The 24,992-nt window shown below is 38.7% G+C and overlaps 2 protein-coding genes across 9 annotated transcripts in view; one reads left to right on the forward strand and one right to left on the reverse strand.

Annotated features, from left to right (window-relative positions):
* Window positions 1–6,409, reverse strand: part of ATR (ATR checkpoint kinase) — a 136,248-nt gene extending 129,839 nt beyond the window's left edge. For 3 of the 6 annotated variants that reach the window (XR_005655772.1, XM_039876468.1, XM_039876470.1), the window contains exon 1: window positions 5,828–5,962. Coding sequence is in view for 3 of the 6 variants with exons in the window: in XM_039876468.1 (XP_039732402.1) it covers window positions 5,828–5,886 (59 nt within the window). In the remaining 3 variants the exon portion in view is untranslated. Of the gene's footprint in view, window positions 1–5,827; window positions 5,977–6,295 lie in introns of those variants that run through there. The other 3 variants (XM_039876469.1, XM_039876471.1, XM_039876472.1) reach the window with 3 other exon arrangements.
* Window positions 5,940–24,992, forward strand: part of PLS1 (plastin 1) — a 104,523-nt gene continuing 85,470 nt past the window's right edge. Inside the window, exon 1 of one of the 3 annotated variants that reach the window (XM_039876480.1) lies at window positions 5,940–5,958. The gene's annotated coding sequence lies outside the window, so the exon portion shown is untranslated. Of the gene's footprint in view, window positions 5,959–6,412; window positions 6,432–15,808; window positions 15,948–24,992 lie in introns of those variants that run through there. The other 2 variants (XM_039876479.1, XM_039876476.1) reach the window with 2 other exon arrangements.

Raw genomic sequence — 24,992 nt, forward strand, 5'->3', positions numbered from 1 at the left:
ATTGGCAGAAAAACAAACACAAAATGGAACAGAATTGAGAGTTCAGAAACAAATCTACACGTGTATGAACAACTAGGGAGCCAAAACATACAATGGAGAAAAGAAAATCTCTTCAATAAATGGTTCTGGGAAAATTGGAAAGCCACATGCAAAAGAATGAAACTAGACTACTACTTGATACCATACATTAAAATTAACTCAAAATGAATCAAAGACCTAAATATAAGACTTGAAACAATTAAATACATAGAAGAAAACATAGATAAACTTATCGACCTTGGTCCCAGAGATTTCATGAATTTGACACCAAAGGAAGGAAAATAAAAGCAAAAATAAATGAATGGGACTGTATCAAACTAAAAAGCTGCACAACAAAAGAAACCATCAACAAAACAAAAAGACAACAGACAGAATCTGTAAACAATACCTCCAAAATATATAAACAACTTATACAACTCAACAAAAATACAAACAATCCAATTAAAAAATGGACAGAGGACCTGAACAGACACTTTTCCCAAGAAAATACACAAATGGCCAACAGATAAATGAAAAGATGTTCAACTTCATTAGCTATAAGGGAAATGAAAATCAAAACCACAATGAGGTGCCACATCATACCTGTGAGAATGGCTATTATCAACAAGACAAGTAATAACAAGTCTTGGAGAGGTTATGGAGAAAAAGGAACCCTCACACACTGCTGGTGGGAATTTAAATTGGTACAGCCACTATGGAAAACAGTATGAGGCTCCTCTTCTAGGTATCTTCCCCCAAAATCTGAAAACATTTATACGTAAAGACATATGTACCCCACGTTCACTGCAGCACTATTTACAGTAGTCAAGACATAGAAACAACCCAAATGTCCTTCAATGGATGAATGGATAAAGAAGATGTGGTACATATATATACAATGTAATACTAATCAGCCATATGAAAAAAATGAAATACTGCCATTTGCTATAACATGAATGGATCTTGAGATTATAATGCTGTGCAATATAAGTCAGATGGAAAAATGACAAGAATATGATTTCACTCATATGTGGAATATAAAACAGAAAGCAACAAATGAATGAACAAAACAATCAAACAAAAACTCATCAACAGACACTATGGTGGTTACTAAATGGGAAGGGGAGTGGGGGTAGATTGAAAAGGGTAAAGGGGTCAAATATGTGGTGACGGAAGACTAAATTTTGGATGATGAGTACAGAATACAGTGTACAGATGACGTATTATAATGTTATACACTTGAAACTTATGTAATCTTATTAACCAATATCGCCCCCAATAGATTAAATAAATAATAAAAATATCCTCCCCCCCCAAAAAAGACTATAAAAAACAGGTAATTTTAATGGTAACAATACATCCAAAATATTATTTGAACATGTAATTAATATGAAAATTATTAACGAGATTTTTATATTCTTTTTTGGGGGATGGAGGTACTAAGTCTTTGAAACCAGGAGTGTATCTTACACTTAAAGCACATCTCAATTTAGACTAGCCACATGTGACGTGCTCAATGGCCACATTTGGCGAGTTGCTATAGGACATCATAGCTTTAAATACAACAAAAAAATTTTAAGTCTAAAATTACAAGGTAACATGAATTGTTTTAGAAAAAGTCAGATTTTGTCATAATCCAAGTGTAAAGAATGTGAATGAGGAGGTACGTGCAGGAGGAATGAGGATTATGGGTGGTAGTTAGAGTTTCCTACAAAGTTTAATTTTGTATAAAAATAATGCATTCATGTGTTGTGTAATTTTTAAAAATTAGTTTTTAAAAAAGGTGAATTATCATTCATTAGATGTACTTACTATCAAAATAAAGAAGTTCATGGGAGAATGAGCATTTCTATTTTGCGACTTCTGAGTTTTGGAACTGAGCTAAAAGGACATACTTTTTCAAAAGTATACTCTAATATATTTGGAAATTTAAGTATCACAGAAGCTTCAATACATTTCGCAAATACTTGAGCACCTCCTCTGGGACAAGCATCAAATACCAGGATAACCAAGATACCATGCATCTGCCATAAAAGAATTTGTAAATTAAAGGACAAAAAATCTTAACACGGCATGGTTAAGTATTAATAGAGCCAAGATAGAACACAAGAGGAACACTCAACCCTGAGCAGGGCCTATCAGTCAAGGCTCTCTGGAGCAGGTGATACAAAAAGCTGAGTCCTAAGGGGCTAGGCAGATAAAATAAGGGAAAAAAGGAGGGAATTCAAAGTGGGGAAAACAAAGGCTCAGGAACAAGAACACAGGCTGCTCTAGAAATTCTAAGAGACTCTATATGGCTAAAGAAGAGGGACACAGTAGTTGTAGATGAAGCTGAAGCAGAAAGATAAGGTCAAAAATGAATTAAGGAGTTTGGATTCTGTGCTGAAGGCAATGAGATACTGAAGGGTTCTGATAACAGGAATGAAGATTAAACTTGTTTTTAAAACATGAATTTAATTGTGCTATTTCCCTGTTTAAAACATTCCCGTGGCTTCTCATTGCACTTAAAATAAAATACATCTCCTTCCTCTGGCCTATAAGATTCTAAAAGATCTGGCCCCTGCCTACTCCTCCATCCTTAACTAACACCAGTCCCCCTTTTGCTCCCTATGTTCCAGCCTTCTTCCTATTCTTTAAAAAGTAGACTCATTTCCACAAAGGGGCCTTTGTACTTCCTATCCCATCTCAGGTATTTCTCCTCCCAGCTTCACAACTGGCTTCTTACCCTCCAAATCTCTAGTGGCTAATGGTATTGCTCCCCAGACACTTATCTCCTTCCCACTGTCTAATTAAATATTTTATAAGAACTGTCACTATCTGAAAATATCTTATGATTAAAAGTAATTTTAAACAGAAAGTTCAGAGAAGGGCCCTCCAAAATGACATGTGAATGAAACCAACCAGTGTTCATACAGAAGAAACAGCAAGTACAAAGGACTGAAGACAGGAATGACCTTGGTGTACATTAAAAAAAGAGCCTATATTATTGGAGTACAGCAAGCAAGGGAGGGATACAAGGCCATGAGGTCAGAGGCAGGCAGAGGCCAGATTACATAGGAATTTAGAGGCCTTGGTAAAGAGTCTGAATTTTATTCTAAGCGGGCTGGAAGGCCAAAGGAAGGTTTTGAGTAGGGAAGTAATGTTATATAATCTACAATACGATTTACAGTTATAAAAAAAATCGCTTTGGTTGCTGAGTCAGAAATCCATGAGTTAAAAAGGAAATAGAGAAGCTGTAATAGTCCTGTAATAGCTGTGATAGTCCAGATAAGAAATTATGGTGGTAGCAAAGGAGATGGTAGGTAGTGTAATTTAAAATAAGTATTGACAAGATTTGCTGGTGGGTTATTAAGGGATAAAAGAAAGAATCAAGGATAACCCCCAGGCTTTTGGTTGGTATACTTACGATAACCTGGGGAAGGAACAGGTTAAAAGGAGAGTAAATCAAGAGGTCTGCTTTGGTTGTTTTCATTTCTGAGTATAGATGTTGAGTAAGCAACCTAATTTACATTTCTGGGCTAGAGATATAAGTTTGGGAGTTATTAGCATATAGACGCTTTATAAAGCCATGGGTCTAAATAAAGTAACTTAGGAAGAGTGAAGATGAAAAGAGAACCAAGGATGTACCCCAAAAGTGCTTAGGGAGTCGAGAATGATTCTAGATTTCTAGTTTGAAAAATGAGTGAACATGGTATCATTTATGAAATATCCCTACCTCACTGAATTAGAGAATTTAAAAAAAGAAAAGAAAAAAGCTTGGAGGAACTTGAGATATGCAAAGAATCTGTATTGGATATGTTAAGTCTTAACTGCATATAGGACACCTGGGTAAAACTGCCAGTATAGAGTTGTATATATAGTTCTAATGGAGATAGATATGGTTTAATGAAACAAATACGGAGTCATCAAATAGCAGATGGCAGGTGAAGGCAGGAAAGCAGATGAGATCACCCAGAAAGATTATTCAAAGAAGAGAGTGCTAACAGCAAAAAACAGTGGAAAAAAATTTTATCTCTGAAAGACAGAGGAAGAGAAGCCCACACATTAGAACTGTGAATCTCACTTTTTTCAGAAATCTAATTGCCATAAACAAAGAAAAACAAACTTGGGAGGAAAGGCCTTGATGGCTCCAACCTGAAACAGCTCTGATAAGTGCTATTTCTTTGCCTTTGGTTTTTCAACTTCTGTGACTCATTTTCTTAAAAGTGATAACATTTGCCATATTCTATATCATGGAGATACTGTGAGGTTGAATAAGCTTGAATGAAGCAGTTACAATGAAAAAGTCAGGACAATTAAAAACTATTATTGGACAATTCTCTGTGGGTCAGTTATTCTATTCACTCTCTTAGAATGGCTACAAAATAATGAAATGAAAGGTAACATAAGCTCTGTTAATGAGATTATAAATAAATCTATGATACTATTATTTTTATTAACAAGTCTCAGAGGAAGAGAGAAGAGGGAAGAAGTATTAATAAGTATTAGTAAACTAATTCTACATTAAAGCAAAGTGGGGAAAACATACTGAGCCTGAAAGATGAAATATGTACATCAACTTCCTAAAATGAACACTTTAATTCATCTTCTTTTAGAAAGGTAGATGTTACTTTATAAAATGTTAATACAAAGTATGCTTGCAACGCTCATGCAAAGTGAAAAAATACACACAAAAAATAGGATGATTCAGTTAAGTCAAGTATAGTTCCTTCATTTATTCTATTTATGTTATGGAGGAAGGCAGAACGTCCTTGTATGGCCAACCAGTGGACATGAACCCAACAGCACCGCAGAAAGGAAATTAAATATTCCATGAGCTTAATGTCAGTTTTGACTTTGAGTGCTAAATTTTCAAACGGTTTAAGAGACTGGGAAGCAATTATTCCAACTGATAGTTCAACTACAGTAGTAGTACAAGCTCACATATTTCTTGTTCACAGTGGGTTACAATTAAAAAAAAAGCAAACACCCCCAAACCCTGCTTTATAAGTCTTTAGACTTGGTTACACGAAGGCTACGTGAGTGTAGAAGGAGGACGACAGTTATCAATCAACCTCTCCCTCCTCTCTTCGGGTGAGATACTGGTCTATATGATTTTTCATTCTTGGATTTTCAGAAAACAAGCTTTTGCAAATGAAACAATATTAAATTATCTTCAAGTTTTGGCAACATTCTGAGCATATTTATATTTTGTGGACGTTGTGGCTGATCCCTGGGATTTTTTACTAAAACAACAGATTAGGGACTGGATGACACGAAAGGGGTCCCATCTTCAGAACGGCTTACTGTTTCATTTCAAAGAAAGAGACTGCCTTTTCTAGCAATTCGTGTTCCTTACACAAAATCAGAACTAGTGCTGTCTCTTCCATGAGCAGTTTAGGTCAAAACGTAGAGTGATCATAAATAGAAACTGAAGGAAATCCATGGGTCAAGTCCCTCAGCTAAGGCAAGAGGTTTTCGAGAAGCGAATGAGTGTAGGAAAACGACCAGAAAGTAATCAGAAGGGACCATTCCCTCCCGCTGCAGAGGGAAATCGCCCGCGTAGGGGCGAGTTCCCCGGCACCGCTGCGGTAAACTGGAGCCGGCAGACACCTCCCTCCTAGTAGGCAGGTCTGTGGGCGACGCCTTTAGCGGCCTCTCCGAGGAGGGAGAAACGCTGGTCGGCCGCGGAGCACCTCTTCAAGAGCCGCGGCCGGGGCTGAGGGGATCTGAGGCGGAACATGGACCACGGGGAGGGAGCGCACGTGAGCCGCCAGCCAGGCCGGGCGGAGGAGGACGTGCGACCCGAGTCGGCCGGGCCTGGCCCTACCTGCCCAGCTCCCGCAGGGCGGGGATCATAGACGCCAGCTCCAGGCCGTTCTCGCCCATGCTGAGGATGCGCGGCGCTCGTCCACGTCGCCGCGGCGGGCTCCCGGCGGCTCCACAGCGGCCTCTGGGCGGGTAGGCGCGGCGCCCGACGGGGCCTCGCAGGGCCCAAAACTCCCCCCGGAAGCCGCGTGAGTCCTTTTCGCCAGGCCCTCCTCCTCTTCCGCGCAGGGTTGTGGGAGGTCGGGAGGCCGAGAGGGGGCGGGGTAAACAGGCGCGGGAGCGTTTTGGTCAAACTTTGGCGGGCTATGACCTCGGAATGCCGAGCGGCCGAGGTCCACGGAGAGTTTTGGGATTTAGCGTCCTCGTTCTGTTACTCTCAGCCTGGGAGGCTCAGCAAAGCAACCTCGCCCCCACCCCTACCCCCAGTCGAAGGAAGAAAGGGGCTTGGAGGGCACCAGACCAGACTCACCCGTATGGCAAATGTGAAAACTGAAACAGTTCAGCAAGTAAAGGCTAGATCCCAGGTCTTGCACAGCGTAAGGCCATTGGATTTCCTCATTTTCCTACCACTCTTGGCATCCTTTATGAGAAATATGGTGCAAAAGGTCGGCTCGTCCCTGTCCTTTCTGTTTTAGCAGCTTTTTTTTTTTCATCTCGAAGTCACTTATCTTTCCTTGAGGATTCTCCCAACCTTTACTATTTAAAAATGGGCTTGAATTGTATTGCTATGTGTCTCATCGAATTAGCACGGCTGTCTACGTTACGGGTGTCTACTACCAGTGATTTAATTTTTAAAGTAAGTCAATGGATTCTGGCTTGTAGACATTTTCTAGCTCTACCCAATTTGCTTATTCGATAGATGGCCATCGTAAAAGACTTAACATGTCAGAATTCTGTGTTTAATCAGGTAAAGCCATGCAGTGTGCTTACATTTGTTCTTTGGCACTTGAGGATAATTTGTTGTTGATTCAGTATCTAAAAGAAATCAAAGCGATGGAATGACAAGCACATATGCTCCTACCTCGGGGATTTTGCATTTGCTATACCCTTAGCAGTGACCTTGAACATTGGTCTCTAATCACCCCTCTTCAGATATTTGCTGAAATGTCACCAAGGAGCCTCATATAGACTAGCACACTTACACTCTCTTTTCCTCTCCATTCTGCTTTATTTTTCTTTATAGCACTTAGAACCAAGTGATATATTGCATACTATTTTATTGACTGTCTCCTCCATAGGCTCCTTAAAAGCACAGGCTCCTTGAGAGCAAGATCTTGTCTGATTTATTCACTGCTTTGATACTCAGGACCTAACATAGTGCCTGCAAAATAGTTGGTGTTCAGTAAATATTTGTTAAACAGTTGAATGATATAGTGGAAAGAACATGGGATTAGGAGTTAGAGGACCTGCACAAGTTCTTGTGAGGCATCAGCATATCTGTGAGAGTTTTCTTCTAATAGGACCTGAACTAATCATGACAAATTAAACATTTATTATATTTGTGTGGGTGTTATATTATTATTTATATCTGTGTGGTTAAGATAACCCAAAATGTATTTTTTTAAAAAAGTATGCTTTTTAAAGCTTAGATTACTCATATGAAAAAAAGTTTTTCAACTAAAAAGTAACAAATATTGGGTATTATTTTTGGATCATGTGAAGAATTTTATAAAAATTATAATGTTACATGGAAGGCAATAGTTGAATAGCACTGTAATTCTAAAAGGCAATATAAACCCCTAAACATTAGGAACAATACGGCTTTGGGAATCCAATTTAATTCAGAAGTTATTTTTGTGAAAGATATTATGTTAAGTACTTCTGTGACACAAAGATGAGGAAGATAAAGTCAGTTTCAAGTTGGTAGAATCTGTGGATGTAGAAAGGATATAATAACCCAGAAAATTAAAAGCAAAGCAAAATCTGATGAATGCCATAAGAGATGTAAAAATATGCATTGAAAAAATACAAGAGGGAGAGATCATATCTACTCCAATAGAGAGGAGGTGGATCAGGAAGGAGCTCAAGGAGATTGTGGCAGCACATCTGAGACAGGATATAAAAGATAGCAATGTCTGAAGAGACAAAGATTGCAGAAGAGGAATATATACTAACTACAGGCAGTAGTATGAACAGAAAACATACCGAAGGAGAGATGAGATCTAGTTTGGCTGGTGTTAGGGAACCTTAAAAGTAGTCTGAGAAGCTTGCACAAACCACAGTAAGCAATGGAGAGGCACTGGAAGATTTTATTTAAAGAGTGACACAGTCAAAGCTACACTCAAATCTGGCAGGAGGATGCAGGACAGAATAAATGGAAGGTAGTAGATCATTTAAAGAAATAAAACTTCTTTAGCAGTATATCAATAAATACGTAGTCAATGTCATCCAAGCAGAAATCCTTCCTCCAAATACCCATATATTTCTCTCCTTCACCAAACTTTTTGAATTTTTCATACTGCTGAGTCTATTTCCTCGTCTCCCACTCAGTCCTAAACCTACACACACTATACTCTGTCCTGCCCATCCTCTCTTAAACACCTCTCACCAAAGTCACCAATGATTTTCATATGGCTAAATCCAAAAAGATGTTGATCAGCCCTTCCTTTCTTGACCTCTCAGCAGCATTTGACAATATGGACTAATGGGTCCTTGGAGCACTTTATTTCTTTGGCCTACATGACTCACTCTCTTAATAGCAACACTTCCTTTGCCATCCTATTAATTGTTGGTATACTTCAGCATTCTAAATTAACTTCCTTTCTCTTTTCTATTCCTAGGTGACTTTTTCATTATTAAGGTTTCAGTTAACTTTTTACCTGATCACTCCCAAATTCTTTGCTTCTGCTCTGATCTCTCTCTGAGCTTTATGTTTCATATGTCTACCTTCCTTCCTAATTTTTTCCCTTGAATTATTTCCAGGCACTTTATTTTTGTTTAACTTTGTGTTATGGAAAGGTTCAAATATATACAAAAGTAGAGAGAATAGAATAAAGATCCCTTTTATGCCCCTCACTCTACTTCAACTGTTATCAGCATATGGCCAGTCTTTGTTTCATCTATAACCACCCCTCCCATTTCCCCTCTCCCTATTGGATTATTTTAAAGAAAATCCCAGACATCATATCAATTTATCTGTAAATACTTCAGTTTGTATCTCTAAAGGTAAGGACTCAATTCTACCTCCTGAATATCAAACCTATCCACCTCCCTTCAAATCCTATTATCATCATTCTATTTTCAGACTATCACTGTCTCTTGTCCAAATTACTTCATCGGTGTTCTATCTTGCCTTTCTTCCTTTAGGCTTGTTTTCTCTCCAATTCATTCTCTACACTGGGAGTCTCCCAACTTTTTTGATCATTCAATATTGAGATTTAAAAAATACACACCTTTATATGTGCATATTTACCACACATATTTAGTACTCTATTCTAATATACATAAAACTCATTATATATAATGTAAATTTTGACATAATTTTGACACCTGTTGATTGGTTCCTGTTTTCCTCTCACCTCCCTTTTTATCTTTTTTTGGGGGGGTAGAAGTATGGTGGGGGGCAGAGAGTGAGGCAGGAAGCAGAGAGGCAGAGGTAGATCCCAGTGTGCTTGGGACCTTGGTATCTCCTAAGCCCAGTGTCCCAGATCAAGTCGACAAAAGGGCACCACCAATCAATGTCCTCCTGGAAGTTTCATACAGCAAATACATAGAACTGATCTCGTTGATGATTAAACTAGTGTTGGAATGACCACCAGGGGGCACCACAACTCAAACGAGACTAAGATCTCCTGGTTCTCAGATGCCCAAATTCTTGGCGGCCTAACTGCAAGTTCCATCATAATGTATTGGATTATTTTATTCCTTTTGCGGTATTATGTCAAGATTTTACTGTATAATCAATATCATAAAGTATACACTAAAAAAGAAATCTTTTAAAAAATGAGATAAAAAATACAATTTTACAAGTTCCTTTTCACACCTGAATGGAGTTCAATATACAACTCTTTTGGTATACACACACTCAATAATTTGCACTTAGACAGTTTTTAATAATTTAATTTTTAATAATTTTAAAAAGTATTTTATTAATTAACAGTTTGCATTTTCGAAAGTTTGCTCCTAGGCGATGCTGACAGAGCAACAGCAACCTTTTCAAAACCCAAATATGATTATTCCATTCCCCTGCTTGAATAACTTGACTATGTATTGAATATTGTCAGACAAATTAATGAGTTTAAAGGGGCACATTTCTGTTGGTTTTCACTGGATAAAGCCTCATAATAAACAAACATAACTACAGAGTAACATTCTGAAATTTATTAAGCAGAATAAATGATCCTCTTTGGCCAAACTGCACGAATGCACATGTCTCATTTAGCAGAAACACTGCAAAGAATCATTTCAAAAAACATTTAGTTGCCATAGGGGAACTTATAATACTTAAGAAACTAAAAGTAAAGCTGTTTGTCTTCGTAGTCATGTGGCAGTTTCACATCTACTAAGGCTATGTTATAGAAGTAAGACTCCACTGTATTTGGAGACAAATCAGAAATAAGCACATAATCCCATGCGTCCAGGAGATTTCTATCTCAGTAATGAATTATTGTCATTTATATTGCTAAGGTACTGAGTAGGATCCAATGATTATATAAAATCTATTCAAATGGTAATAATTATTTGCATTTGCAATCATTATTTTTGCTTTCCTCAAAATATCTGTTTTGTCTGCTGTTATCCTCCCAGTAACTCTGTAATGTAAAGGTCAAGGAAGGAGGTTTCTGAGTTCTCAAACTTGAGCATGCATCAGAATCACCCGGAGGCCTTATTAAAACTCATTCCTGAGCCCCAGATTTTTATTTAATGGATCTGAAAGGGAACCCAATAATTTGCCTTTTTAACAAGCTCCTAGGTGGTGCTGATTTGACTTGTCCATGAACCACTCTTTGAGTTAATGTTTTAGAGTAATGGTTTTTAACCTTGACTACACATTGGAAGTATGTGGGTGGAAAGCTTTTAAATCTCAGAGGTTCCGATTTGATTGGTTTGTAGTAAGGCTCATATACATTTATGTGCATTTCTCTATTCACCAGTACGTTCAAGCATCTTTTCGTATGTCTAGTAATAATTTGGTTTTCTTTTTTGTAAATTGCCTATTCGATACTTTATCAGTTTTCATTTGATTATGTCTATTTATTTATAGGGTCATTTTAATATACTATTGATATTAACCCTTTTCTGATTTATATTCTAGAATATTTTTTCTTAGTCCATCACTTGGCTCTTGTCCTGTAGAAATGTTAATTTTTATTATATAAAATCTATCCATCTTTTTCATTATAGCTTCTGGGTTTTGAGCGTTGCTTAGGAAGGTTAACCCCAAGGTTAAATGTGTTCTCTACTTTTTACTAAGAATTTTGTACTTCAGTTTCCTAGTATTCATTTTCTCATTTGTTTACTGATCATTTTTGAGTAAGACAATTTGTTTCCCAGGTGGATAGTGCATTTGTGAGGTTGTAGTCCTTTTTGCTAGTTTAAGAGTAAGGGGTTTGTTAAGAGATATCAAAAATATACAGAATCTTTGAGAGACACACTTTATCATGAGCATCCAAGAACTCCCCAAATCACCTGTCAAGGCAGTTGCTAACTCTGAAAGGATCAGGAAACAGACAAAAGAGGATCATATCTTGCCTCTTTTCTCATCCAATTCAATTTTCAACCAAGTCTTAAATGATTTGGTGGAAACTAAATTATATCTGGAACCCTGGCTATAAATGAATCTAGGAAATGTAGTTTTTGGCTTTCCAGGAAGGCATCCAAGAAGAGAGTTGGGGCAATCCATAGTATCTGTTACTGACTAGTTTTTAATTTCCCTATTATTTTGATATACCATCATTTTCATAAATACAGGTTTCTCTTGCTATCCAAAAGTAGAAGCTTCCTATGAAACCTCACGAGTCGAAATGGCGTAAGGCAAAAAAGTAAATACCATTAATTTATATGGAAGAAATTTTGCACATTCCCAGATCCTAAACATAATTTAGCAAATCATACCAAATATGCTGAATTACATCCAGTTTTATGCTAAATGTAACACACTTACGTTCTCTCTTAGGCTTTTCTGATAACTTAGGACAGTCTTGCTAACAATGCACAAAATAAACTGAGATAAAACACAGATCCTCACAGACAGTTTCAAAGCTATGGTGTTTAATGCTGAGATGCTGAATGTGGTTCCAGGGAAAGGAGCTTGGCGGTGTCATTCTCTGCTGCTCAGGGCGCAAGCTGCCTCTGTGATGGCTAACTGCAAAACAAACAAACAAACAAACAAACGAAAAATGCTGAATGCTATTTTCGCATTTTGTCTTTTTTCCCAAAAGCAAAAATCCTCTTCAGATTTCTTTTAGTTAGCAAAAACAGGTACTAATGTAGGTACGTGTTTAGTAAAAGTCAAGTGACATGATGTGAACTTTTCAAAAGCGAGGGATATAATCATAGAAAAAAAGCTATTTGGGGACAATGAACAATCTCTGCCACACTCTACAACTCTTTTCTTATTTTCCATCTGTTTCAGTTAATGTTGCACACGATTTTATTTTTTTCAAATAAGGATGGGCAAGGTGTGAGGGGAGAATAGAGGATGTAGTAAACCGCCACAGATTACACTTCTATGCCCTAAAGACTATTTTCCACCCTGGTGCCTGTTATAATTACTCAGCTTGATTGTTCAGTCCCTATTTGTTCACAATCTCTATTCTGGAACCTAGATCATACATTTAATTTTTTATCTCAGTCAAAATTTAAAATTTAAAATTCTCAAACATCTGGTTAAATTTTCTGTACATGTGACATCTTCTCATGTTTGTCTGAAGGTATTTATTATACTTTTCAAATGTCTTCTTCTGATTGTTCTCTAGCTCTGTCTTCTCTAATATTAGTTGTAGAAAAGGTGCCTCTCTCATGACGATTTTCCCCAGAAATGTTTAGTTATCTGTTCAATTTTGTGTTTTAGAATCTCTATTCACTTTGCCTTTTTATTAACTGTAGCCATCCTTTGCCAATTTGGGGTAAGGAAAAGCACTTGAAAGGCAAGGATGTGTTGGTAGCTCATTCTCAAGGTGTTCTCGGAGCTACCTGGGCCACAATTTAGAACCAGTTGGAGAGGAGAAAATTAACTAGCCTGGCTACTCTAAACTGCTCTCCCCAATTACTCTGACCAGTGCCTCAGTGCCTTCTTCCCCACTTCTTGATCTGTTAACTGTAAACTTGTACATCCTTCCCCCAATGCTCCTTTCTTTGCCTTAGCCACCTCCTCTGTATGATTTGAGCTTAACTCTGCTTGCATTTTGTTTTTCTAAGATGTGGTTCTGTCTGTATTTCATCTTTTCTCAATATTTATGGTTTGTTGATGGCAGTTTTTCTTATTTTCCTAGGATATTTCTCACTTTTAAAACGTATCTTCTCTATCATTTCATTAGATTTTATGTGGTAGATAGGATATAGGTGCATGAGTTCTTGGCACAGCAGCTGGCACACAGGGAATATGGCATAGACATTAGAGATGATGGTGAAGATGATGATGGTGGTGACTGCCGGAGTTCTGCTCTTTATGGTTCCCTTCCCAGTATCAATGAGCCTGGGAAAATAAATTAATAATCTAAAAGGGTTATTTCTTGGGAAGTGCAAAATCAGCAAAGATTGTGTTCATACAAAATACAGTTTTCAATTTAGTTTTTAGTCTTTATTTAGTTGTATTATGAGAAAAGTAATTAATATTTTCTATCTCACCTTTTTTTAACCTATAAAATGAGGATAGCTTAATAGGGCTGTCATGGATACTCAATGAGAAAACATTCTAAAATGCTTAAAACAGTTATTAGTATATAGTAAAAGCTCAAAAACTCTTAGTAATGTTATTAATATTTATTAATATTATTATATTACTAATATTTTTTGTAAGCTGTAGAAGAGCCAGAAAAGTATCCCTATTTTAATTTGATTTTATTTTTTTCGACCAACAGTTGGAACATATGATTGGATATAAATTCATGCAATAAAGAAATATTTAAAATTGGGACTATTTTGGAAAAACTGGAATATATGGTTATTAGAAGTAGAGTATATTCTCTTGATAACTCGAATTTGTTTATCCATAAACCTGTTAATGGATATTGGATTCCTTTCAATTCAGGGCTATTGTGAAAAAAGAAAAGCTGCTATAAACATTTGTGTTCAAGTCTTTGAGTGAACATATTTTAATTCCTCTTGGGTAATACCTAGGAGTGTGTTGATGTAAAAATGTCCAAACCTGTAGAAAATTTTTATAAGAGTTCATTTGAGACAACTGAGGACAATTGCTGAGAAGCAAGATCTCAAATGCTTCAGAGATTGTCAGTTTTACAGTTTCTTTTATGGAGTTAAGGAGGAATGTAAGGAACATTACATGAAGGTGGGAGAAAGCACAAGATGTGCTCCCTTGAGTATGTTCATTCTTCTGAGGAATCTCGAAAAGAGAGAATTTCTCTGACATTTCAAAAGTGTGTTAACCTAGATGCTTAAGAACAACCAGACAGGGCTTGCTTAAGGGGAAGATAAACCTTTTGCTAAAAAAGTTGTGTGCCTGTGACATGACTACCCAGCATAACCTGCCCAGTTAGGAATTTGTGATCAGATCACTCTATGAGGTTACTTTCTGTCACTGGACTTGTCCGTTTTAGTACAAAACTCCCGTACAAAACTCCCTTTATGGAATGGCTGGTTTGTATGGCAGAAATGTGTTTCACTTTGTAAGAAATATCTTGTGAGAACTTACATACTCAACTCCTATATAGCTGGGCTTAGATAAGGATACTAAGTCCAACTAACTTCCCTAGGTGGAAGGCGGAGAGAAATCCTTATCCTCCCTAACCTTAGCCCACCGACTTCCATAATTAATTGCTTATCAGTTCCTTTGGGTGCCTAAAATAATTTCAATATCTTTCTTCTCTATCTCTCCAGTCATAGTGATACCATCTTAAGATTTCTTGGGTGCCTATTTTGTACCCAGTACTGTGGTAAGCACCCGAGTGGGCATACAGGATTTAGAGTTAAAGGGGCAGCAAAATAGGGACAGCTCCTGTGTTCAGGACAGAGCCTAAGTGACCACAAGCACAGACGATGCTATGCAAACTATGTGAGAACCCTTGGGGCTGCATTCCATTTGCTTGACTCACATGCTGGAGGAAATGTCCCATCTTTGAATGTGAGCTGTAGTTACTTGTTTTCAAAGCTGATGTGGCTGTGAAATTAAGAGGAAAAGTTTTGTGAAATCCCAAACAGGGGAACGAGAGAGAAAACTTTCCTCTTTTTCCTCCACCGGGGGTTCGCAAAGCATGGTACTGGGGCTAGTTAGCAACAGTTTCCCCCTAGAAAATGTTAGAAATTCAAATTATCCGGCTTCATTCTAGACCTACTGAATCTGTAACTCTAGGTGCGGAATCTGTGTTTTAACAAGCCCTCCAGGTGATTCTGATGGACGTTCAAGTTTGAGCACCACGGTGCTAAGATCATTCCAGGGGTGTAGGTGGTAGGTCATCTTTTAGGCTGGGAGGAGCGTTAAATCCTGAGTAACTCGACTGTAGGGATAACGTAACCGCAGCGCCCATCCGACTCTCCCCCTCGCCTCTCCCAGCACCTGCAATTCCTCTTCCACCCGCTGCCAGAACTCAGGCTCTCGGACTCGGGTCCTTCTCCTGGGAGCCGGGCCAAAACCCGGCAAGTGGATTAAGAGCCTGCTGGCCGGGGTACCGGCCGGGCATGCGTGGTGGCGCAAGCGCAGCAGGCGGGCGCCGCGAGGTAGCTGCAAAGGGGACCTGCGGGCGCCAGCAGGACAGCAGCGGCAGGTTCCAGGGCGCGGCAGTGGAGTCCCAGAGGAGAGCTGGACTGATAGGCAGAAGACAAAGCTTCACTTTGTCGCTGGCGTTCAGCGGCTGGAGGGGCGTCTTCGGTTTTTCCTCGCTCGCTGGGCGGTTCTCGACTCCTTGCTGTGAAGTGCGGCGCCCGCCAAGCTCCGGACCCGCTCCTGCCTATTCCCTGCAGCCTGTAGTGCGGACAGGTGTCAAATCGTGTATACTACTTTCACAGTAAGCCTGAGAACTGCATTATGATTCCTTGCATGAAGTTAGGCATTCTGTTAACTTTTGTTTTTTCTTTCCTCTCTTTTAAACTTTGGGTGGCAGCTGCAGAGGCTTTCTGATCCAGCCTGTTTCGCTTACATTCTAGCTTGCCTTTGGTCTTTTGGTGCATAGGATCAATAGGGCTGGAGTGAAATCGCATCCGTGGTTTATGGTTTTGGTGCCTTTCCTGAATCAGTTGGCCTCTGAACGGGGCATTAAAAAAGTAAACTTTCAGCGAATTTCAGTGCCAAAAACTTTCTGCATTTCAGCTGCATTTTTAAGTAGAGACTTTCTAAAATTTAAGATTCCTTCTTCCTTTTCTGTATTACTATTATTTCAGGACTCATTTGGTGCTATTAAAAGGAAGCGGTCTTTTTAGATGAGAAAGAGTTCTCACTTTTCTCCCTTTATTTACCCTGTCACATTTCATGGCTCATACAGAGATAGCTTACTCTGAGGCTGGGGTATTGGTTACAAACCTAGGAGGCTGGGGCTGTGCTGTGCAAATTTCTTGGATAACCTGTGAGGCATAAACAAAATTGTAGCCCTCGAGGCACATACACACTGAACAATTTTTAGGTAAAGCGTTAAACTTATGGCCTGGGAGTCATTTACATAGAAATAATAAGTTTAGGAGGAAAAAAGTTTTAGTTCAGGAAAGAGTAACCTATATGAAAAGAGAATACAGATACCTGCCTTTTCCTCCACCCCTCATGATGAATGTTTTAATGGCAGAAATTATATACAGTTTAAGACTGTGGTAGAGACCTTCCAGGTCAGCCAGTTCAGTTGCTTCAGTTTACAAATGAGAAAACTGAGACCAATGAGGTTAAATGACTTGCTGAGGCCACTGGAGACCCTCCTTGGCAAAACAGGGCCGGGGACCCCAGTTTTCTGATTTTCAGGTTCTTTTTACCACCCCCTACTGATATTCTCCTCACAATTTGGTTAGCTTATTAAACTTTTATTTTCTTTTCTATATCTTTATACTGTGTAGTCTGGCTTACGCTGATAATTAGTTATTCCTGCTACTAAACCTGCTAGTACTTTGTAAAGTTCTTTCAAAAATTATCCTCCCACTCGAGCACCACCTAACAATTTGTTGATCTTGAAACTGCCCTCCTTCCTTGTCTAGGTCACATTGGGCCCCTAGCCAGAATACCTGCTTGCCTCCCTCCCTGTTCAAGTCCTGCCCATGCTGCAAGGAGTGGCTCAGGTGTAACCTCTTTACAGGAGCTTTCCTTGATTACTGTGGCCAGAAAGTAGTTCTTCCTCTTATGAATCCTCTAGCATTTATTACTGTTGTCTGTGCTGCTAGTATCCCTCTCATCATTAGTATCCCAAATTGTTGTATTTTAGCACATGTCCCAACTTCCTGACCAGTGTGTAAGCTCTTGGAGGTTAAAGTCTATGACTTAGACGTTCTACCTAGCACAAAGCATATAGTATGTTCTTAGCTTCTATTTGTGAGAGGAAGTAAAGCACAGAGTTTTGTAAAGGAATTTAATGTGGATGTTATATAATATGAGGGAGCCCACCTTAGAGCTATAGCAAGACAATCGTCAAGTCAAACCAGCCTGCTGGGGTGATTCTCATATTTTAATGAGAGACCATGCCTCAGAGGAGTGCTGGAGACAGGGCTAAAATCATAATAGGGGAGTGTTGCCCAAGGCTAGGATTTAAGCATTGCGACTCTAAGAGCAGAGTGGAGAGCACAGATTTAAGAAATGGTTTAAAGGAAAAAGCATTTGGTGAAAGACTAGATGCAGAGAAGGAAATATATGTTGAAAATTACTTCTAGGCTTGGTGTGTTGGTAATGGGTTTGTAATGTTCTTTTTATCTTATAAGTACCTCCAGTTATGACATTATCTCTTTCTGTTTCTTAGAGTTATTGATATGATTTTTTTACTTCCCATCCTAAATGATAAGCTCTTTGGGGAATGATCTTTAATCCCTCTCAATGTCAGGCATGGTAGCTTTGCAGTATTAGACACTCCATAGTTATTGCGTAAATAAATAGGATTTTTTGACATGGGTAAGGTGGGAATTTAGGATTTTAGAGATGTAAGGTATCATTTTATCCAGACCATCCCCACATTATCTAGAGGAAGAACTGAGATATGCTTAACTAAGTTAGTGGTGTTGCTTGAGCCTCTACTCAAGTTTCCTAACTACTAGCTCGAAGCTCATTTCATTAAACCTTACTTTTCAAGGTTGTTGGTTCCAAGATAAAGTTGAGTTGGCAGCAGGACAGTCCAGTTGGAGATGTTCTGTGGATCTAAAGCCCTCAGAGACCAATCTAAAGGGGGGAGCTTCGTGGTCTATGTAGATGTCTGTGTCATTGGAAGAGATGAAGAGATGACTGGGCAATTCAGGGTTGAGTATACAGAGTGAAAAGTGGTGAGGCTGAGGTTTTGGGAATCTCCATACAGGGAGTTGAAGAGGAGTCTGGAAAGGTTACAGTAGCTTAGCTTGTGAGGGGTAAAAGACATAAACAAGTAGGCCCAAAGTCCTTGGACTGAGAGTGTATTTGAGAGAGACATTTTACACTACCAGGAGGTGGTGAATGATGGCTGTGGTGTTTGTGACCTAGGAAGGTAAGAATAAGGTTGAGAGAGAGATAGAATTGTGATCAGGCTACCCAAAAAAACAAGACAGTAGGGAGTGCTTCAGAACCCCAAATTCCAATTCAGGAGATGTTTTGGCATATTTGTTTACTTGGAACAGATGTTGCAAATAGCTGTTTTGCAAAACAAAACAGCCTTCCCATTGAGCTGCACACAGCATTGAGGGAGCTGTTGGATGGCACATCTTTTCCATTGACACTCAGAGGCAAGTTGACCACTGTCTTCAAATGGCAGTGATGCTTGTTCTTATAAAATTAAGAGGAGAGAGCAATTGAGGAGAGATACACAGCTTCCTGGGGGAAAAGGAAGAGTTGGAAAGGTATAATGAGATTACTTTTTTTTTATTATGACATTAGTTAAAATTGATTGGACAGCCAAATGCAAAATCAGGCAGTAAGCTGAAATGAATGTCTCACAAAAAAATGCTGAATATTAAAATCTATAGTTATATACCACAATCCTGTACAAAATGACTGTATTATGTAACTTTCTCAAAATAATATTAGTAATATTAGTAACTTGTATTATAGAAAGTTTTCCATGGACTAAACACTTTACAAACAATATGTCTTTTAATATTTATAAACTGTCCTATGAGGTCGGTACAATTATTCCCATTTTTACAGATGAGAAAACCGAAACTTAGATAAAATCTCATTTCTGAGGTCACATGGTTAACAAGTGGCTGAACTGAGCTTTGATCTCAAGCTTGCCTGACTTCAGGCACTGAGAGCTTAAATAACTTAGTCAAGTATCTTAACAAAATGCAAAACTTTATCTGTAGTAACCCTAACAGATGCTTAGGTTGCACCCATTGAGAATGGTCACAGATTGGTGAAACTCCCAATATTCTATGAGCAAGATTTTAATCTGAGGGGGAAAAAAGTAGTGGTAAATCTTTTAGTTTTTTATTTTTTAAATTATTCCACTTAGTCTTTACCTCCTTTTTACTACTGAAGCATTCTTGGAGGCAGAGACAGCAGCTCTTTCTCTGGGTACACCATAAAGCTATTTCTGTTCTGTTCCCACCCTCTTTCAGGAGGAACTTGGGTGATGGAGGTGAGTTGGTAGTGATCCAGGAGATGCCTCTGGAGTTGGGGGTGACAGATGGGAAACCCAATGTATGAACCTAAGGACCCTAGGGTGGCCAGGTTTATAAGGAATTTTGTCCCCTGGGGTGCCAGGATCCATTACTGAAAGCCCTGGAATATCTGTAGGTCTTGACCCTTACCCTGACCTCAGGCCTTTGACCTGTGGTTAAAACACCCAGGGAGAATCTGGACCTGATCACATTCTCCTAGGATCCTCGTGATCAGGAAGTTCTGAAGTCAGTTTATACTTGTTGCAGTCGGAGGTGTGTATAGATACAACAAGGAAGGCCCCAGGTCAGAGACAAGTAATTTAGAGGCAAGACTGGTGGGCCCCAACTGTAACCAGTGGAGTTGGCTGTGAGAAAATCCACCCCCCCGCCCCATTACTCTCTTAGGGGAGTTTCAAAATGGAATCCTGTGCTGTCTGAGCCTTCTTTCCATTTCCTGCTTCTGCTTAATCTTCTCCTGAGCTAGTTCTGTGCATTCTCAGCACCTGTGCTTGGATATGAACGGAAAGGCCACCTGTTTCTGGCCTCTACTCATTTATTTATCTCAACATCCAAGAACTTATCACATCACCCAGCTCTTACCCTGAACAAAGATCTGAATCAACATTTCATTCTGGTTGATGATGAAAATCAGGGAGAAAGAGAAAGAGGCTTTTGTGCTGCATACAACTTTATTGGTTATAAAATAGTTATACAATTTGATTGCTGAAAATTTTGCTGACATATAAATCACTTGAGATGTGAAGCTCTGTTAACTTTGGTCATCATATTTCTTTTTAATACTACTGAATCCAAAAGTTCCTATTTGCCTTTTTTGGTGAGAAGCATGAAATGGCTTCTGTAAAAGCAGATTACTTTTTAGTAATACTGTTGGGCACATAAAGGGCAAGAGTTAGAGTAATTAGGAGAGTTTTTCTTTTATTTAAAATACTTGTTTCATCAGGAAATACTTTCTAGTAGAGTTACAGATAGTTTGTTCATAAAGTCTAGTTGTGAAGGGGACTTTTGACTACAATAAACTACATTTTTATGATTTACTCCATTGAGCAATCGAGAGCTATAAAACTATAAGAATATGTGGGTGATAACTCACTGCACATAGACGTGCCACCTTCAAAAAATCCAAGCCAACCACAAAGAAAACATGAGAAACTGTCCTTTCTGGTAGTAAGGTAGATGAATGTCTTAGTAGGTGGAAACAGTTTTGTGGGAGTCCTTCGTGATAAAAAGCAAAAGGCTTTGGAGAATGGTTGACAGTAGAAACTCAAAATATTAGAGGAAACTAGGTTTATGTTATTATTGAGAAACTCAATAAATTGTTTGAAGGCACAGTCCCAGGAAATAATAATTTTTTAATAAAAAATGCCAAAAGCCTCTTCAATCTGTTGGAGAACCAAGAAACGAGAGAGTTTATCAGTGCTGTCAAAATAGAATTTGGATTGAAATTGAGTTCAAAACATTGGTAAATGTGTGGAGAAGGATCAGTCATGTTAATTGCACCTTGGGCCAAAGTCTACTTGTCTACTTTTCTCCAACAATGAATTCCCATGTGGCGCCCTCTGTCCTCTATGAATAAATGAGTAAACCTATGCCGATGGATCACAATTGTAAATCCAAAGTGATGCGTGACAATCTGTGACCTAAAACTGATGCTGATCAAGCAATTTAAATGCCTTAGATGGAAAGTACCAACTGCGTTCACATGTTGTTCCCATAGTTGGTGATCAAAATCTAGATTAAATTGTTGAAATATAAGCGAAGCAGGTTCAGAACCGACTCATTTACAGTGAATGATCAAAGGCAGAAGCAGACTTTTTGTCTCATTTCATTTTGTCTTAAATGCCATCTTTTATGGCTTTGTTTTTTGTTTTTTTTTTTTGACCTCAATTATATATACTCACTGTGTACTTTTATAGATAATAATCAATGCAAACTAGAATTTTGAGGTTTGATGAATGAGTGCTTAGGATTTTAATGCTATTCATCAATAATTTTGTGGAAAGACGATATTAAATTAGTAAATAATTGAACGTTTAGCTTGATATCAAGTTAGTATTTATAATCTTTGAAAACAAACCAACAGGTCCCAAAGACTCCTGCATTCTTTCACTTGAACACTCTGTCAGCATTTTGTTCTTGTAAAGTCTCCCTTTTCCTTACTCTCTCTTTAGGTTTAGGTTCATTGGAGTGCTCTTTTGGTCCAAGAGATGTGTCCAAGAATGGCCCAGTTCTTGCAGAATTTAACTATTATCACGTCAGTGAGGTGCCAGCCATGAAACACAGCTCACAAAAACTAATGATGTTTTTTAGCAAAAGTTGTCATGCAAGTGAATTAATTGGAAAAACAGAAATAGCAATTTGCTTGAATCTTTTTCTTATTCTCAAATAGCCCAAGTTAAACCCAGGATCACTGTCAGTGGAAAAAGGTACTCTGAGAACCTCTGAATGTTTAGTGGTCAATCAGAATGAACTTCTCAGGGTAATTTAAAGTTCAGATAGCTGAAATCAGTTGGCTTATGATCAGGGCTATGGGTAGGAAGTCAAAGTCTGTGATTGTGTTTTTGACCCCACGAGAAGGGAGGCTTTCTCTTTAACTGCATGTTTGATGATTAAACAAGACACTGAAATGTGAAAGCAATTAGTAAACTATAAGGTAAGGAGGTAATTTATTTATTATAGTTATAATAAATTTCTGACTTTGCTGCCTTTCACTGATAAGTGACCAAGACTTTGACAGTGATTTGCCTATTTGAGGTTACTTGACATAGAAGTGACAGAAACTGAACTCACATCTGTGTCTTCTAATTTGACAAAATGTCAGGGCTCAGCATTGAGACCATAGCGATAGCCAAGACAGATATCGGGTCCCTGTCTTAATGGAGCTTCAGTTTAGTCTCAAATCTGGTGCTCTTCCAATTAGTCCATATTTTCTTTTTTTACTGACCTGTGAAATTTATATTTGGTTGTTATAAAATTCTAAATGTGTTATAAAATTCTAAACCTCAGCTGTGGAGTTCTTTAAGTGATGTTTCTGTTGCCAGAGGTGCCTTCAATTACTGCCTCCCAAACTTCAGATTTTATTTAACAGGATACTTTTTAAATCTCCACTGTGAAGAGAGGAATTTGATGCTTCTCACATCCTTCTTGTTAATCAGAGGCTTGTTCTAGAGGAATATTCTCTTTTATCCTCTGCAAAACCGAAGGGCTGGAGGGAGAGCTGTGAGTGAGACATGGTCCTTATACACCTGGGTTCTCAGACAGCTGGAAGAGGCAGACACAGGGATACTCTGTGACATGAGTGAGCATGAGGGGGAGGGCAGAATGAAGCTTTGGGGGAGCACAAATGGAGAGTAGTTAATTCTATTCAGTGTGTTGAAGAAGGTGTCGAGACTTGAGCTGAGCTTTGAAAGGAAAGTACAAGAGAATGAGGGAAAAGTATTCCACGGGGGAAGGGATAACATGAGCAAAAGCATAGAGACAGGAAAGAGCTGGCCTGTTCAGGGAAACTGCAGGTATTTTAATGTGTTCTAAAACCTGAGCATGCATAAGAATTCACCTGGAGCGCTTGTTAAATGGATTTCTAGGTTCCAACTCCTTAGTTTCTCATTCTTTAGGTTTGAGGTGGGGCCACAGAATTTCATTTCAACCAGTTTCCCGGTGCTGCTGAGGTTGATGATCTGGGAACCACTGGGCTAGATTATAGGGAGTGCGAGATAGATGAGCTAGAAAAAAAATTGCTTTCTTTTGAAGCTTTGCTATCACAAAGTTGACAGTTCAGGTTTTTGTTGTTGTTGTATTTTTTAGTCTCATTTACCAAATGGTTGCTGCCTTGTACCCCTCTAGAAATTCCTTATGTGCCGCCACCCAGTCCTCTACCAGTTCTCCCAAGAAACCAGCCCTTTCCTTGTGTTTCATATTTTAAAATTGCTGCTGTTCAGCCAGTATGGCCATTCCACCCATGGAAAACTGAATAGCCTACATCAGTTAGATGATGTTAGGTGGTGACCCAGACTAAGTATGAATGTTTAGTATGATCAAGGGGTATGTATTGGGGTTTTAGTTTGTTAATCTAGATATAATGTTAAACTTTTCAACAGTATGTTTGGAATAGTTTGCAAGTTCTGAGCTAAGAGGTAGACCTTACACAATTGCAGAAAATTCCTTCCCTGCCCTCAGAAAATGTGTAGTCTTGTAGAAGGGTTAAAATGCACGAGTGGCTCTAGTACAGGAAAGTTGGTGCTGCACTGCAGTAAGGATAGGAACCAAAGTGATAGAACTGAGAAGGTTCACTTTCCATTGCAATAATTGGGGCAGGCAGGGCAGAGTTGAGGAGATCATGATTTATGCCGTTTTCTGATGTTTTATGCATCTTTGTAAGCCCTCTGAACTGAGGGTACATGTGTTTACATAAAGAATGTAATGGAGAAGGGGGCATTTGAATTTGACATTGAAGGATGGACAAATGCTCACCAGGTAGAGTAGTCAGCAGGAGGAGTATATGGAAAGATATTCCAAAGGGGCAGCTGGAACTCAGAACAGCAGTGTGACAGGGAAGTGCAGGTTCAGACACTGGGGAATACTGTGGTTCATTTTGGGAAGTACATGAAGATGAGACTGGAAAGGCATTTAGGGAAGATTTTGAAACATTTTGAGCTTTGCTTGGGGGATTTGTATTTATTCTGTGGCAGTGTTGACTCATAGGCTTATCTTGGCTTACCCTCTCAGTTCCTCCTTAACCCCCAAATACACCAGAAGGGGAGGAACCACATTTCTTACAGTGCATTGACCAATGGTTCATTATATTTTGGATGGACCCATAAAATGCTTTTTCCTGGCTCTGATTTTAATATGTGTATTTCAAGCATCTTACAGACTTGCAAAAATTCATCCATCATTAAAGACTTCTTTCAAAATGTGTAAAATATATAAGAGTAACCAATTTCAAATTCTGAGAGGAAAATTACAAAAAGGAGACAAAAATAAATGAATTACTAGGCCTAGTGATTATAGTACTTGTTCTGGCTTTTTCTGCAAAGCAAGAGAATTCAAAAGTTAAAGCTAAGGACATAAATATATGCAGATCCTAAGCAGATCCTCTCTAGTTGACTTCAAGTGCTGAAAGATACCAAAGGTAAGGGTGAATGGCACTGTGGTCTCTCTTCGGAATTACTTTAGCTATAAGTTGAGAGACACCTACTGGTTTAGTAGAGCTTGTCTGAGGATTAGTGAGCACTAAAGCCAGGGTGGTCCCTTCTGTTCATACTTTGGGGAGATGTCAACAGATG

This window comes from Pteropus medius, unplaced genomic scaffold (genome assembly GCF_902729225.1).
Source record: "Pteropus medius unplaced genomic scaffold, Ma_sr-lr_union100, whole genome shotgun sequence".
NCBI lineage: Eukaryota > Metazoa > Chordata > Mammalia > Chiroptera > Pteropodidae > Pteropus > Pteropus medius.